Source organism: Panthera onca, chromosome C1 (genome assembly GCF_046562875.1).
Source record: "Panthera onca isolate mPanOnc1 chromosome C1, mPanOnc1 haplotype 2, whole genome shotgun sequence".
Lineage (NCBI taxonomy): Eukaryota > Metazoa > Chordata > Mammalia > Carnivora > Felidae > Panthera > Panthera onca.
Genome location: NC_138346.1, coordinates 19,313,813 through 19,325,956, shown reverse-complemented (window position 1 = coordinate 19,325,956; position 12,144 = coordinate 19,313,813). Strand labels below are relative to the sequence as shown.

The 12,144-nt window shown below is 42.1% G+C and overlaps 2 protein-coding genes across 9 annotated transcripts in view; one reads left to right on the top strand and one right to left on the bottom strand.

The window, feature by feature from the left end:
- Positions 1 to 5,548, bottom strand: part of USP37 (ubiquitin specific peptidase 37) — a 98,841-nt gene extending 93,293 nt beyond the window's left edge. Inside the window, exons 1-2 of one of the 5 annotated variants that reach the window (XM_081796345.1) lie at positions 5,176 to 5,548; positions 48 to 188 (exon numbers count right to left, since the gene is read on the bottom strand). The gene's annotated coding sequence lies outside the window, so the exon portion shown is untranslated. Of the gene's footprint in view, positions 1 to 47; positions 189 to 5,013; positions 5,088 to 5,175 lie in introns of those variants that run through there. The other 4 variants (XM_081796341.1, XM_081796342.1, XM_081796343.1 and 1 more) reach the window with 4 other exon arrangements.
- The window catches only part of CNOT9 (CCR4-NOT transcription complex subunit 9), a 30,357-nt gene continuing 23,752 nt past the window's right edge, over positions 5,540 to 12,144 (top strand). For 2 of the 4 annotated variants that reach the window (XM_060623566.3, XM_060623568.3), the window contains exon 1: positions 5,540 to 5,782. In XM_060623566.3, the coding sequence (XP_060479549.1) occupies positions 5,564 to 5,782 (219 nt within the window). In that variant the 5' untranslated portion in view covers positions 5,540 to 5,563. Of the gene's footprint in view, positions 5,783 to 5,827; positions 5,978 to 9,928; positions 10,041 to 12,144 lie in introns of those variants that run through there. The other 2 variants (XM_078450879.2, XM_060623569.3) reach the window with 2 other exon arrangements.

The window sequence follows — 12,144 nt, the reverse complement described above, 5'->3', positions numbered from 1 at the left end:
TTTGCATACTCTTGGAAACACACATCCAAAATAAAAACATTACTTACTTTTCAGTGACTTTTACTGAAAAACCCTATGTAATAACAATTCACCTTTATTCTGATCCTTGTGCCAAAGGCAATGCACTCTTCTTGGGGAACTACTCATATTCTGCAGCTATGCCCGTTCTCCGGAAGCCATCACCTCAGCTAAAGAAAATATAAGTGTGCCTTTTTAAAAGAATCCAATTTACGAAGTTAAAATTAAAAAAAGAAAGCAATCATTTATACAAAAAGATAAACTCTTTTTGATTATTTAAAAACCACAACGTATCTTACTGAAAACATTTAAAATGTAACGCTCAAGATACACACATATACACACAATCAAAATGAGGGACTTCAAGGCCTACACCTTATCAATTTGTGTCTTGGGGTATTTCTCTCTGCTACATTTTGAAACTAAGAAGGCAGTGAAAAAGAGTATATTCTTTGTTTACTTTATAAACATTGTTACATAATGATGTCCGAAGTCTCAAAATACCATTTCCATGATGTGTTGATACACATTTTGAAAGGTGAGTAAATCTGGAGTTTTTACTTTTCTTACAAAACTAACTTCATGGGTTTGTTTCTCAAATTTAGGCTAAGCCTCAACTTTCCCTGAAGTTCTACCCAAACATCTTTCACGATCTCCTTGAACACTAGCTACAGTACCAACTGTAAATTCATTTGTTCCCTCACTAAAAAATGATTGAGCCACTTTAATTTGATGGCACCGTGGTAAGAATACAAAATGAAGATGATACCATTCATGCCCTCATTAAGAGGCTCCCAGACTTCTCTACATATTCCTTCTATAGTCATTTAGGCAAAAAAATTTAGAATCAGCTTTACCCTCAATCTCACTCATCTAAAACCCAGCCTTTTCATAGCTGCTATCCTAATTCAGAAACTCCTCATTCTACCATCACTCTCACCTAATATTTATTATGCAACACTTACTAACCATAGTGCTAAGTGCCACGCATGAATTATCTTATTTAATTTTCACAATAATCTTAAAGGCAAGGACTATTATCTCTATTTTACAGATGAGGAAACTGAGGCTTAGAGAATTTATCCAAGGATACAGATTCATTAAGAGACAAAACAAAGTCTAACACCAAAACCCATGTTTTGTTTTGTTTTTTTTTAATTTTTTTTAACGTTTATTTATTTTTGAGACAGAGAGAGACAGAGCATGAACGGGGGAGTGTCACAGAGAGAGGGAGACACAGAATCCGAAACAGGCTCCAGGCTCTGAGCTGTCAGCACAGAGCCCGACGCAGGGCTCGAACCCACAGACCGTGAGATCATGACCTGAGCCGAAGTCGGACGCTTAACCGACTGAGCCACCCAGGCGCCCCAAAACCCATGTTTTTAACCACTATCACAATGCATCCTCATCAATGATTTGCAGCAACAATCACTTTTCAGTCTCCATTGTCTCAGGATTTCTCCATCCAATGAATCCTCTACTCTATAAATACCTTTTGTAAAGAACTACTCTTTATTTCTTAACAAGTAAAGCATGCACTATTTGTCTCCTTAACTTTCTCCTGGGAGGGGGGGGGGTGGGAGGGGAGGGGGGGGAGATGTGCAAGGAACCTGTCTTACCTTCTTTTGTACTAGAACAAATACAAGCACTTAGTAAGTGCTAAATATTTACTATTGATGCCAATTCCCTATCATACATTTTTTGTAAATTTTATTCTACCATGGTAAGAATACTTAATATGGTAACAAAACGAAGCGTACAATATGATATTGTTAACTATGGGTACAACATTGCACAGCGTATCTCTAGAACGGCTTGTCTTCATCTTGCTTAACTGAAACTTTCTCCCAAACATTAACGGCTCATCACTAAGTATAAAATAAATCCAAATGTTTTTCTGTATCTGGTACTCATATGCTTCCTGTATTTATTTCCTCTTTTTCAACACAAATACTGTTCTACACACACAAATTATTAAATTTTAGTATTTTCTCCCACATCCACCACCAACTTACTTAAATATGGAATTTTCCTTTAGTTTTTGGAAACCTCATACCCTCCAGTCTCGTAGTTTAACCTGCTGTTAAAATATATAAACCACTTCTAAGAGTTTTCTTTCCTAAAAAGATCTATAAAACAAATGCACAGAGATAAAATTAATATGTGACTAAAAGACAGGAGTTGACCTAAAGTTTATCTCCAACTCAGAGTCTAAAATCTGAATGATTTTATAACTTAAGAATGAGTAAAATCATCCACAGCTGGAAAACTCTTGGGTTTTTTTTTCTTTTGTGTCCTTGAATTTGCCTGAAGAGTGAAAAGGTGCTTGTCATCAGATGACAAGGTATAAGTAAGCTGGTGTTTCTGAAAGACAAGATGTTCCTAAAACAAGCTCCAGTTTACTTATTCACTCGAATTCTTGAGAAATAGAAATGAAATACCTCCTAGCATATGTTCTAATAAAAGACGGGCTTTAAATAATCACACAATATATAAGTACAAGTTCTAAAAAGTGATACAAATATAAAGCACAAGGCATGATGAGACATTATAATTGGGTACCTGATTTAAGACTTGGGGGTAGAGGGTAGGAAGCATCGAGCAAAAGTTAGGCTAATACTGAAGAACGACTTAATTGGGGATGGTCATGCTCGAACAAACCAGGCAACTACAACAGCATGTGCAAGGGCCCTGTAGTGGAAAACAACTTGGTGTGACTAAGGAAATGAAAAGTAATGTAGCTAGAGTTTAGTGAGAAAGAAGAGGCTAGAGCAAGATGAAGCTGGTGAAGCTGGAAAAAATCAAATTATACAGAATCCTGTAGACCATAGGGATTTTTAATTTTACCCTAAATTTAATAAACGTTTAGTGACAGGAAATCCACAGAAGAGTTTTAAGCAGAGAAACAACATGTCACTGTTGAATGCAGAAGTGATATGGTTTATTTGGGTTCAGAGAGGAGAGCAAAAGAAGGAAGAATGAAAGAAAATAGGGCAGACAAGAGAATACTGAAATGATTCAGCTTATAACAATTACAATAACAATACTTATTAGCTATTTATCGTGTGTCATGTGCCATTTAATTTTCAGAACAATACAATAAGGTGATTATTATTCCTATTTTACAGATGAGAATACAGGGAACCAGTGACATTAAGTCCAAGAAGATTGTTGGCTTGAGGGGTGCCTGGGTGGCTCAGACGGTTGAGCCTATGACTTTGGCTCAGATCATCATCTTGCAGCTGGTGGGTTCGAGCCCCGTGTTGGGCTCTGTGCCGACAGCTCAGAGCCTGGAGCCTGATTTGGATTCTGAGTCTCCCTCTCTCTCTGCCCCTCCCCCACTCATGTTCTGTCTCTCTCTCTCTCTCTCAAAAATAATAAATGTTAAAAAAAATTTTTAAGATCGTGCCTTGAACTGGAAAAGTGATACTGAAGATGTACAGAAATAGATTCGGACATACAGATGACCCTTGAACATAGGTTTGAAATGCACAGACCTATGTATACATGGATTTTTTTGATAAGCACGGTACTGTAAGTGTATTTTCTCTTTCTTACGATTTGCTTAATAACATTTCTTTTGTCTAACTTTATTCTAAGAATACAGTATGTAATAAACACAGCATACAGAATATGAACTAACTTTATGCTATTAGCATTCCACTCAACAGTAAGCTATGAGTAGTAAGGTTTTGGAGAAGTCAAAAGTTACACATGGATTTCCAGCTGGAAGGAGTCAGTGCCCTCCACCCTTGCATTGTCCAAGGGTCAACTGTATTGGATATAGAATAAATAGAACTTAAAGATTCATGGGATGAAAGTCAAGAATGGATCTCAAGTTTCCAGCTTATGTAAGTGAATAAGTGAATATGCCGTTAATGAAATGGCATACTGAAAGACAAAGAATTTGGGGAATGGAGATCAAGACTTTGGTTTTAGATATATTATATTTGAAATTCCTAAGAAAAAAATCCAGTGGACATATCAAGCAGACAATTAGTTATTTAGATCTTGAACTGAAAATAAAGGGAAAAGCCTAGAAGTTAAAATTCTTAATCACAATATATAGATGGAATTTAAAGCTTAGGGCAGAAGAGGTGAATAAGACCCTAGCACTAAACCCAGATATTCCATTTCACTCCATCGAACATCTCTCACTAATCATAGATTACTCTGATGTCACCAGGCTTTTTAGTCCTCATTCTGTTGAATTCAACAGAATTCAACACTACTGATTTGCTTCTTTCATCTCGTTTACAAAAGACTTGTCCTCCTCTATACAGTTATTAAACACCAAGAATCCCTCAGTGCTCTACCCTAGATGCATTTTTTTTCCAGTACTACATTGTCCATAGGCAATTTCATCCATATCCATAGCTCCAGTTAACTATCAACACGCCAGGTGACATATATACATTAATTCACATATTCTGCCCAGAACTCTCCTCTGAGCTCCAACCCAGTACATCCAACTGCCTCCTTGACACCCTGTCTTAGACATCTTGTACAGTTAGAGACTTGTAGACTTGTCACATACTGCCACCCCAAAAAGGCATTTACCCAGAGCCAACATTTTGAAAAGGATTACCACAAAACCACTACAGGCCAACTCTCCAGAACACAGGATTTTGTTATCAATGATCATTTCCTTTCACGGATCAAGACCTAAAGCAGGTAAACCTGACAACCTGATCTGATAGCTAGAAGATGGAGAGCAACCAAATGCACGACAAAAATACAATTCATGTCTTTTAGCGAGAGATGGTTAGCAGAGAGAAGAAGATGAAGAATGGTCAAGAGTGAACGTCCAAGGCCTGATGGGTGTACGGCAACGGAAGTCACCTGAAGAGACAGCAGGCCCTGCTAAGGGGCGAGTGGCGGACGACGACAGTCCCCAGCGAAAAGGGGCCAGGTTTGGATTGCGGAGGAAGAGCGTGACAGTAAAGACCAGGTCAAAGGAGAGGAAAAGCCTGGGGGGGAACCCAAGAGGAGTACCTGTGAGGCCCAGGGAGCGTCCTGGGGGTGGGGGTGAGCTAAACAGCAGCGGGGCGACCTCCAGAAGAGTGAACGCCGAGTGGGCGGACCGCAGGGGGCGGGGGGAGGAGGGACCTGGGGAAAACGGCTCAGTTGAGAAGCTCGCCGCCGGGCCCGCCTTACCTGTGCTTGCGGGTCCGGAGCCCTGCAGTAGCCTGCCGGAAGCACAGAGTCCGCGCGGAGGGGGAGGAGCCGGGGGGAAGGAAGGAAGGGACACCAGGCACGAAGGAGAGGGGCCGCTCGCTCCCCCTACTCAGGGAGAGCGGCTGATGGCGGGAACTGTGACCACACGCAAACACGCACGCACGCACGCACACTTGACGCGACCGGACGAGGCGCGTGCGTGCAACCCTGCCAACTCCGCCTTCCCTACGCCTTCGCCCCGCCCTAGCACGGAGCGAAGTCTCGCCGAGACAGTCCCGCCCCCGCCTGAAGTAGTACGCGTGCGCACTTTCCACTTCAAGCACTTCGGCCTTTCCGTCATTTCCCCTCCTACACAGCCCAGTTGGGCATGCGCACTGCTTGTCCTCCGAGACGGCCAGGCTTTTCCCGCCCTTCCCTGGCCTCCGGAGGAGAGTCAGAGTTCACGCTCCTCTCTGGGGCTACCTGCTCGAAGCCAGAGGATGCGGGGACTAGTAGGTGGCGGACGTCCTTCTGGCCAAGAATCTTAAGGGGCAAAGGACAGACTTTGGGACTATTAACTCCACCAAGAGCCAGGAGGCGGGAAGAGGTGTGTGGGCGGGGTCAGGGGTGAAGGGTCACAGGGCTGCGAAGGGGGCGGAGCGAGCCGGAGGCGGATGGCGGCTGCGGCGGCTCTTCATCTTTGGCGGCAGAGTCACTGAAGCGGGGACGCGGGTCAGGAGCGTCCGGCAGTGGGAGAAGAGCGGCGGCCGCTCTCAACATGCACAGCCTGGCGACGGCTGCGGTGAGTGGCTGGGCGTTCCGGCCTGGGCCCAGACCCCGTCCTTAGCCCGGCTTTTCGGCCTCCTCTCCCAGGTCCCCGTGTCGGGCCCGGTGTCCCAGCTCCTCCTGCCCTCAGTCTGCGAGGCCCGGGCCCTTCCCTCTTGGCGCCTTCACTCTGGTGGAGCCGGCCCCCACTTTCCTCTCCGGTCGGCTCTCGCAGCCTCCTGCGCCGCGTATCGCGTTCTTTTCCGGCCCCGGGGCCTGGTCCCGCGCCTCCCTCGCGGCCGGGGCAGGCCATTCATTGATTCATTGCGCTGACCAACAGTCTCAGGGTGCCGGTTGCGTGCTGGGCGTCGGCGGGGATGAGGGGGAATTCCGTTGTCAATCTGACACGGCCCTTGCTCTCGGAACTCGCTCGCTGCCTGGGCACTTCGCAGCGGGAAAGACATGGCTTCTAGCTCACACCACTTGTTTTACAGGTGGAAAATCTGGGACCGGGAGAAGTGAACTTACGTCTGACTTACGGCTCTCTGCCCTTAAAACCTTTTTCACACATCTCATTTAACCAGGGCGATCTTTTAATAAGAAAAACGGATCGTGTAATTCACCTGTCTGAAGTAGTTCTTGGACTTTCCATGGCGTTTAGATAAAATCCAGACTCTTTGCTGTGGCCTATGAGGCCCTGCCTATACGATACGGTCCTTACGTTTGCGGTCTGGTCTTATGTCATTTGCTCCGTAGGCTCCAGCTGCGTTGGCCGCCTGCCCCTTCTTATACCTGCGCTTTTCTACTTCACTTGCAGTTTCTGATTCTCTATTCTTGGGATGCTCTTACCACGTACCACCCCCCATTGCGCGCGCGCGCACACACACACACACACACACAGCCGGTGGATGTAACTGGCTCGTCTTCCTTGGGTCTCTGCCTAAATCTCCCCAGAGTAGCCTTCTCTTGATCACTCTCTTTAAAGAGGTTTTGTAACCCCTAACTTTTCTCTCTTAAAATATCCTTCTCAGCGTTTATCTCAATTTGTAATTTTTGTATTAACTTACCTGTTTGTTGACTGTCTACTTCTTGAGGGCAAGGACAGAGATCCTATGGATCTTGTTTACATGGTTACCCCAAGTGCCAAGACAGTTCCTAGCACAAAGTTTGGTCTCAAATACTTAAATGAATGAAAGAGTATAGATGAGGGAGGTGACTACTGAGAGCACATAGCCATAATGGGGAAATGAGATCATATGATTTGAGCACACTCTTCTGAATACCAGTTGTACTTTTTTTGTTCCACTAGGGTGAAGTGACTTAAGATGATAATACGCTGGAAGTGCATTATCAGGCAAAATGACATAAGTACTAAATAGAGAGCAAAAAAAAAAAAAAAAAATTGCTTTAACTTTAAATATAAAAAGTGAGGGGTGCCTGGGTGGCTCAGTCGGGTGAGCGGCCAACTTCAGCTCAGGTCATGATCTCGCGGTCCGTGAGTTCGAGCCCTGCGTCGGGCTCTGTGCTGACAGCTCAGAGCCTGGAGCCTGTTTCAGATTCTGTGTCTCCCTCTCTCTGACCCTCCCCCATTCATGCTCTGTCTCAAAAATAAACATTAAAAAATTTTTTTTAAATAAATAAATATAAAAAGTGAAAAAGTATGCTGAATGTGACTCAGCTATAGTAAACATTGTCACTTCTGGGGCCAGTGACATCTCTGCCTCCTCTCACTGTGTTTCTAAGCATTTGTAACTACTCAGAGTATCCACTCTCTGCGTTACATCTTTCTATTAAGTGATTGCAATTTCCCCAGCTTTTTTGTTTCTTCTCCTAAATTACACATGTAATTTGGGAAGAAGCAAGTCAGAAGATAAGGTTGCTGCTAGTAGGGGAGGGACAGGTTACCCAAGGGATTCTTGTAAGTTTGGCTTGTCCATTTCCCACAATCTGATTGTGTCTTCTCCAGGCTTTGGTACCAAACTGCTCTTTTCTCTATGACTATCCAAACTCTGTACCTATTCAGTTCCTTTTATTTTCACTTATCCCCTAATGCATCTTTTGAACAATGATTAAGGTTGTGATTCATTACTTATAATAGACACTAAATATATGTTTCTTCAAATAAGTTACATTGCTTTACATTGATTTAAAATCTGAGCTTTTAGGGGCTCCTGGGTGGCTCAGTTGGTTGAGCATCCGACTTCGGCTCAGGTCATGATCTCACGTTTGTGGGTCTGAACCCCATATTTTTGTGAGTTTGAGCCACACATTGGGCTCTGTGCTGACAGCTTGGAGCCTGAAGCCTGTTTCGATTCTGTGTCTCCCTCTCTGCCCCTCCACTGCTCGTGCTCAGTCAAAAGATAAAATTTTTAAATAAGTTAATAAATTTAAATTTAATTTAAAATTTTTTAATTAAAAAAAATCTGAGCTTTTAGATACATTTTCATCTGTTATGCTATTGGGAATCACACAAAAGATCTGACAAGTTGCTTTGTACCACTCATTCACTAGACTGTTTGATTACTGAGGAAACTGAAGCATAGAAAAGTTCAACCACCTCTTTCCCAATCTTTCATGCCTTTTATTAGACTAAACTGCCTGTATTATTCTGATATGCGTAAAGGAATAGTCATGGTGTATATTACTGGAAATTGAGAAGAGTTTAATGCAACACTACCTTTAATCTAAGCCCACTGAGAAATTTTTTTTTGCTGAATGATCAAAACCTATACCTGTGTATGCCTTTATCTCTTTTTTAAAATAACAGGTAAAGCATTAGTTCAGCTAGGGAGATAGTACTATCAAAGGAGAATGTGATCACATGTGAATGCAGGATTTTATTCACTAGAGGGAAGAATTGAGATAATTTGGAAAGTATCTTAAATTTTGAGTCTTCAGTAGTGTATTATGCTAGAGATGTACAGTATGGTATATTCTTGTCATACTTTACAGAATACATTTTAACATTGTCATTATTGCCACCATAAAATATAATTTCTTTCTCACATCTGTGAAATAGGGACAGAAATGCCACACAGGATTATTCTAAAGATGAAATGCGAATAACAAAGTGCTCAGTTGTTGGCCAGATACACTCATTGGTTAAGTGACTTGCTCCCAGACTTCAGCCTTGGGACTATAATTCCTGCCTCAGCAAAGTAACAAACCACCTTGTTGTGGACCTTGGAGGTTGTTTCAGATTAGTAGAACTACAGATTTTCACATATTGTGGGTCTTTGATGACTGTTCCGCTAGTGATCTAAAATAAAATAGCCAAAGGTAAGCCTTTATTTGAGAGATGCATTGGGTATGAATTTTTTAAAAAATTTCTCCACTAATTTCCACCGGTGGTCTTAGTATCCTTAAACCCATGTTTTTCCCCTCACTTTCCACGTAACCAGTAGCATCATCAGTCAGTTTACATCTTTTTGTTGAAGCTGTGCTGGATTCCCAGGTGCTCTCCTGTTTGGCCAGTAAAAGGAACATTGTGCACTCTGAGGGACCTGATTTAAATGCTGTCTCCTCCCATGTCTCCTGTTGAAGTTTTAAGCAAATTGCCTAACTTCTCTTTGCTTATTCACTTCAATTTTTAAAGGGGTGTTTTGAAGAACATCCTGGCCCTTCTAAAAATATGAAGATAATTAAGCTGATTTAATATTTCCTTTGGCACTATTTAGAAAGTGTGTTTTCTTGGAGTATCATCATTATGCAGACACCAAAGCCACATGTTAAGTCATCTCCAGATTTAGGAAAGTAATCTCTTTCAATCTTGTGACATTTTTCTTTATTCACTGTCCCATAGTTATTGGTAGCAAAACCAACAGGTACTTTGGCTCTTGAATATAAAGTTACATTGAGAGGTTTGGTTATTTTCTGTTTTAAAAAGCCATCAATACCAATTTTTTAACTGATGAGGGGGGAAAGTCTTATTTTGCTCCCACTTAAGGATAACGTGGGTCTTTTTTTTTTTTTTTTTTTTTTTTTGAAGTCTGAAATCTCTTTCTCCTTTTCACGTGGAGTTAAGATCTTTCAGAGATAGATGACGAACTATCAGTACCCTGTGTGACACTTAAGAGTTTAGCCTTTGATGACTGACTTTGGTAAGTGTCTTGCCTTGTTAAGCTTTGTTGAAAGGAAAAATTTACTTGAAATACATTTTTCATATCCAAACCATTAAACAGAAGAGAGGAGGGTGATTCTCTCCTAAATTTTGGTAATATAAACATTTTTTTAAACTAATCTGTTGAAAGGACCACTAACTTTAAGGAGGTTATACCTAAAAATGTACAGTTCTATATGATTTCTAATCTTGGAAGTAAGTGTTGAGGATGATAACTAATAGTCCAAATCATACTTCTCATAAATGACTTTCTGGTTTCTGTAATTGAACCCACTGTTTATCCAAGTCCAACTATTAATGACCTGTATTAGAATAGAATGTTAAACTCAAAGTTCTGTATTGAGTTCTTAAAAAATAATTTCTTCAACTTGGAAGGATCATTGTGATTTCAATCCTACAGACTAGGGTAGGGCTTACTGATTGTATAAAGAAGTAGACTACAGTTTGAGTTTAATTCCAGCATACACTCACAATGTGAATTTGAGTCTGCTAAACCTCCCTGAACCTGTTTCCTCTTTGAATTCTGAGGTAATCCTCAGTGACTGGTACATTGGTATAAACATACTATGTTTTGGGGTGCCTGGGTGGCTCAGGCAGTTAAACGGCCAACTCTGGATTTCATCTCAGGTCATGATCTCTCCGTTTGTGAGTTCGAGCCCCTGTTGGGCTCTGTGCTGACAATGCAGAGCCTGCTTGGGATTCTCTCTCTGCCCCTCCCCTGCTCGTGTGTGTGTGTGTGTGTGTGTGTGTGTGTGTGTGCGCGCGCGCTCTCTTTCTCTCTCTCTCTCTCAAATAAACTTTAAAAAAAACGTGTTTTAAAAAAACAAAGTAGGTTTATGTTCAATATATGTTACCTCCTCTCTATAATTTCTAGAAAAGGCAAACCTATTCTATAGTGGCAGAATGCCTATCTGTGATTGCCTAAGACTGGGTGTGTGGTTTACTGAAAGAAGTACCAGAGAACTTTTGGGGATGGTGGAAGAAGTCTGTCTATATGTATATATATAATGTTTATTTTTGAGACAGAGACAGAGCATGAGCAGGGGAGGGCAGAGAGAGATGGAGACACAGAATCCAAAGCAGTCTCCAGGCTCTGAGCTGTCAGAGCCACCCAGGTACTCCTAAAGAAGAGGTCTAGATCTTGATTGTGGTGGTGGTTACTCAGGTGTATAAAGTTCTCAAAAGTCACTGAAACATGGGGTGCCTGGGTGGCTCAGTCGGTTAAGCGGCTGACTTCGGCTCAGGTCCTGGTCTCGCGGTCCGTGGGTTGAAGCCCCACGTCGGGCTCTGTGCTGACAGCTCAGAGCCTGGAGCCTGTTTCAGATTCTGTGTCTCCCTCTCTCTGACCCTCCCCCGTTCATGCTCTGTCTCTCTCTGTCTCAAAAATAAATAAACGTTAAAAAAAAAACAAAAAAAAAACAAAAAAAAAAAAAGTCATTGAAACATACACTTAAAAATGGGTCCACTTGGGGCGCCTGGGTGGCGCAGTCGGTTGGGCGTCCGACTTCAGCCAGGTCACGATCTCGCGGTCCGTGAGTTCGAGCCCCGCGTCAGGCTCTGGGCTGATGGCTCGGAGCCTGGAGCCTGTTTCCGATTCTGTGTCTCCCTCTCTCTCTGCCCCTCCCCCGTTCATGCTCTGTCTCTCTCTGTCCCAAAAATAAATAAATAAACGTTGAAAAAAAAATTAAAAAAAAAAAAATGGGTCCACTTAAAATTTTATGCAAATTAACTTTTTAAAAGAGCTCTTAGATTAGTCTCTCAGCAATAACTAAGAGCTAAATAAAGTAATTTCCAAGATTTGAGAGCTGCCTGGGACTTTATGGTAATTGTTCCCTTATTTTGCCAATGATAAAATTAAGGCTTGCCAAAGTAAATGACTTATACTAGGTCACACAATTATAGAAATGGCGAAACTGTATTTTGAAGCCATTTCTGGCTTCCAGTGCAGTGTGCATTCCACTTATTGTGCTTGTGTAGTTACATGTAAATTGGGGTCTTTTCTATTCTTTCACTTGATAAACAAGTTCTTAATTCTGGATCCATGCATAGGTTACATGGGGTCTATGAATTCTTTTAAATTGTGT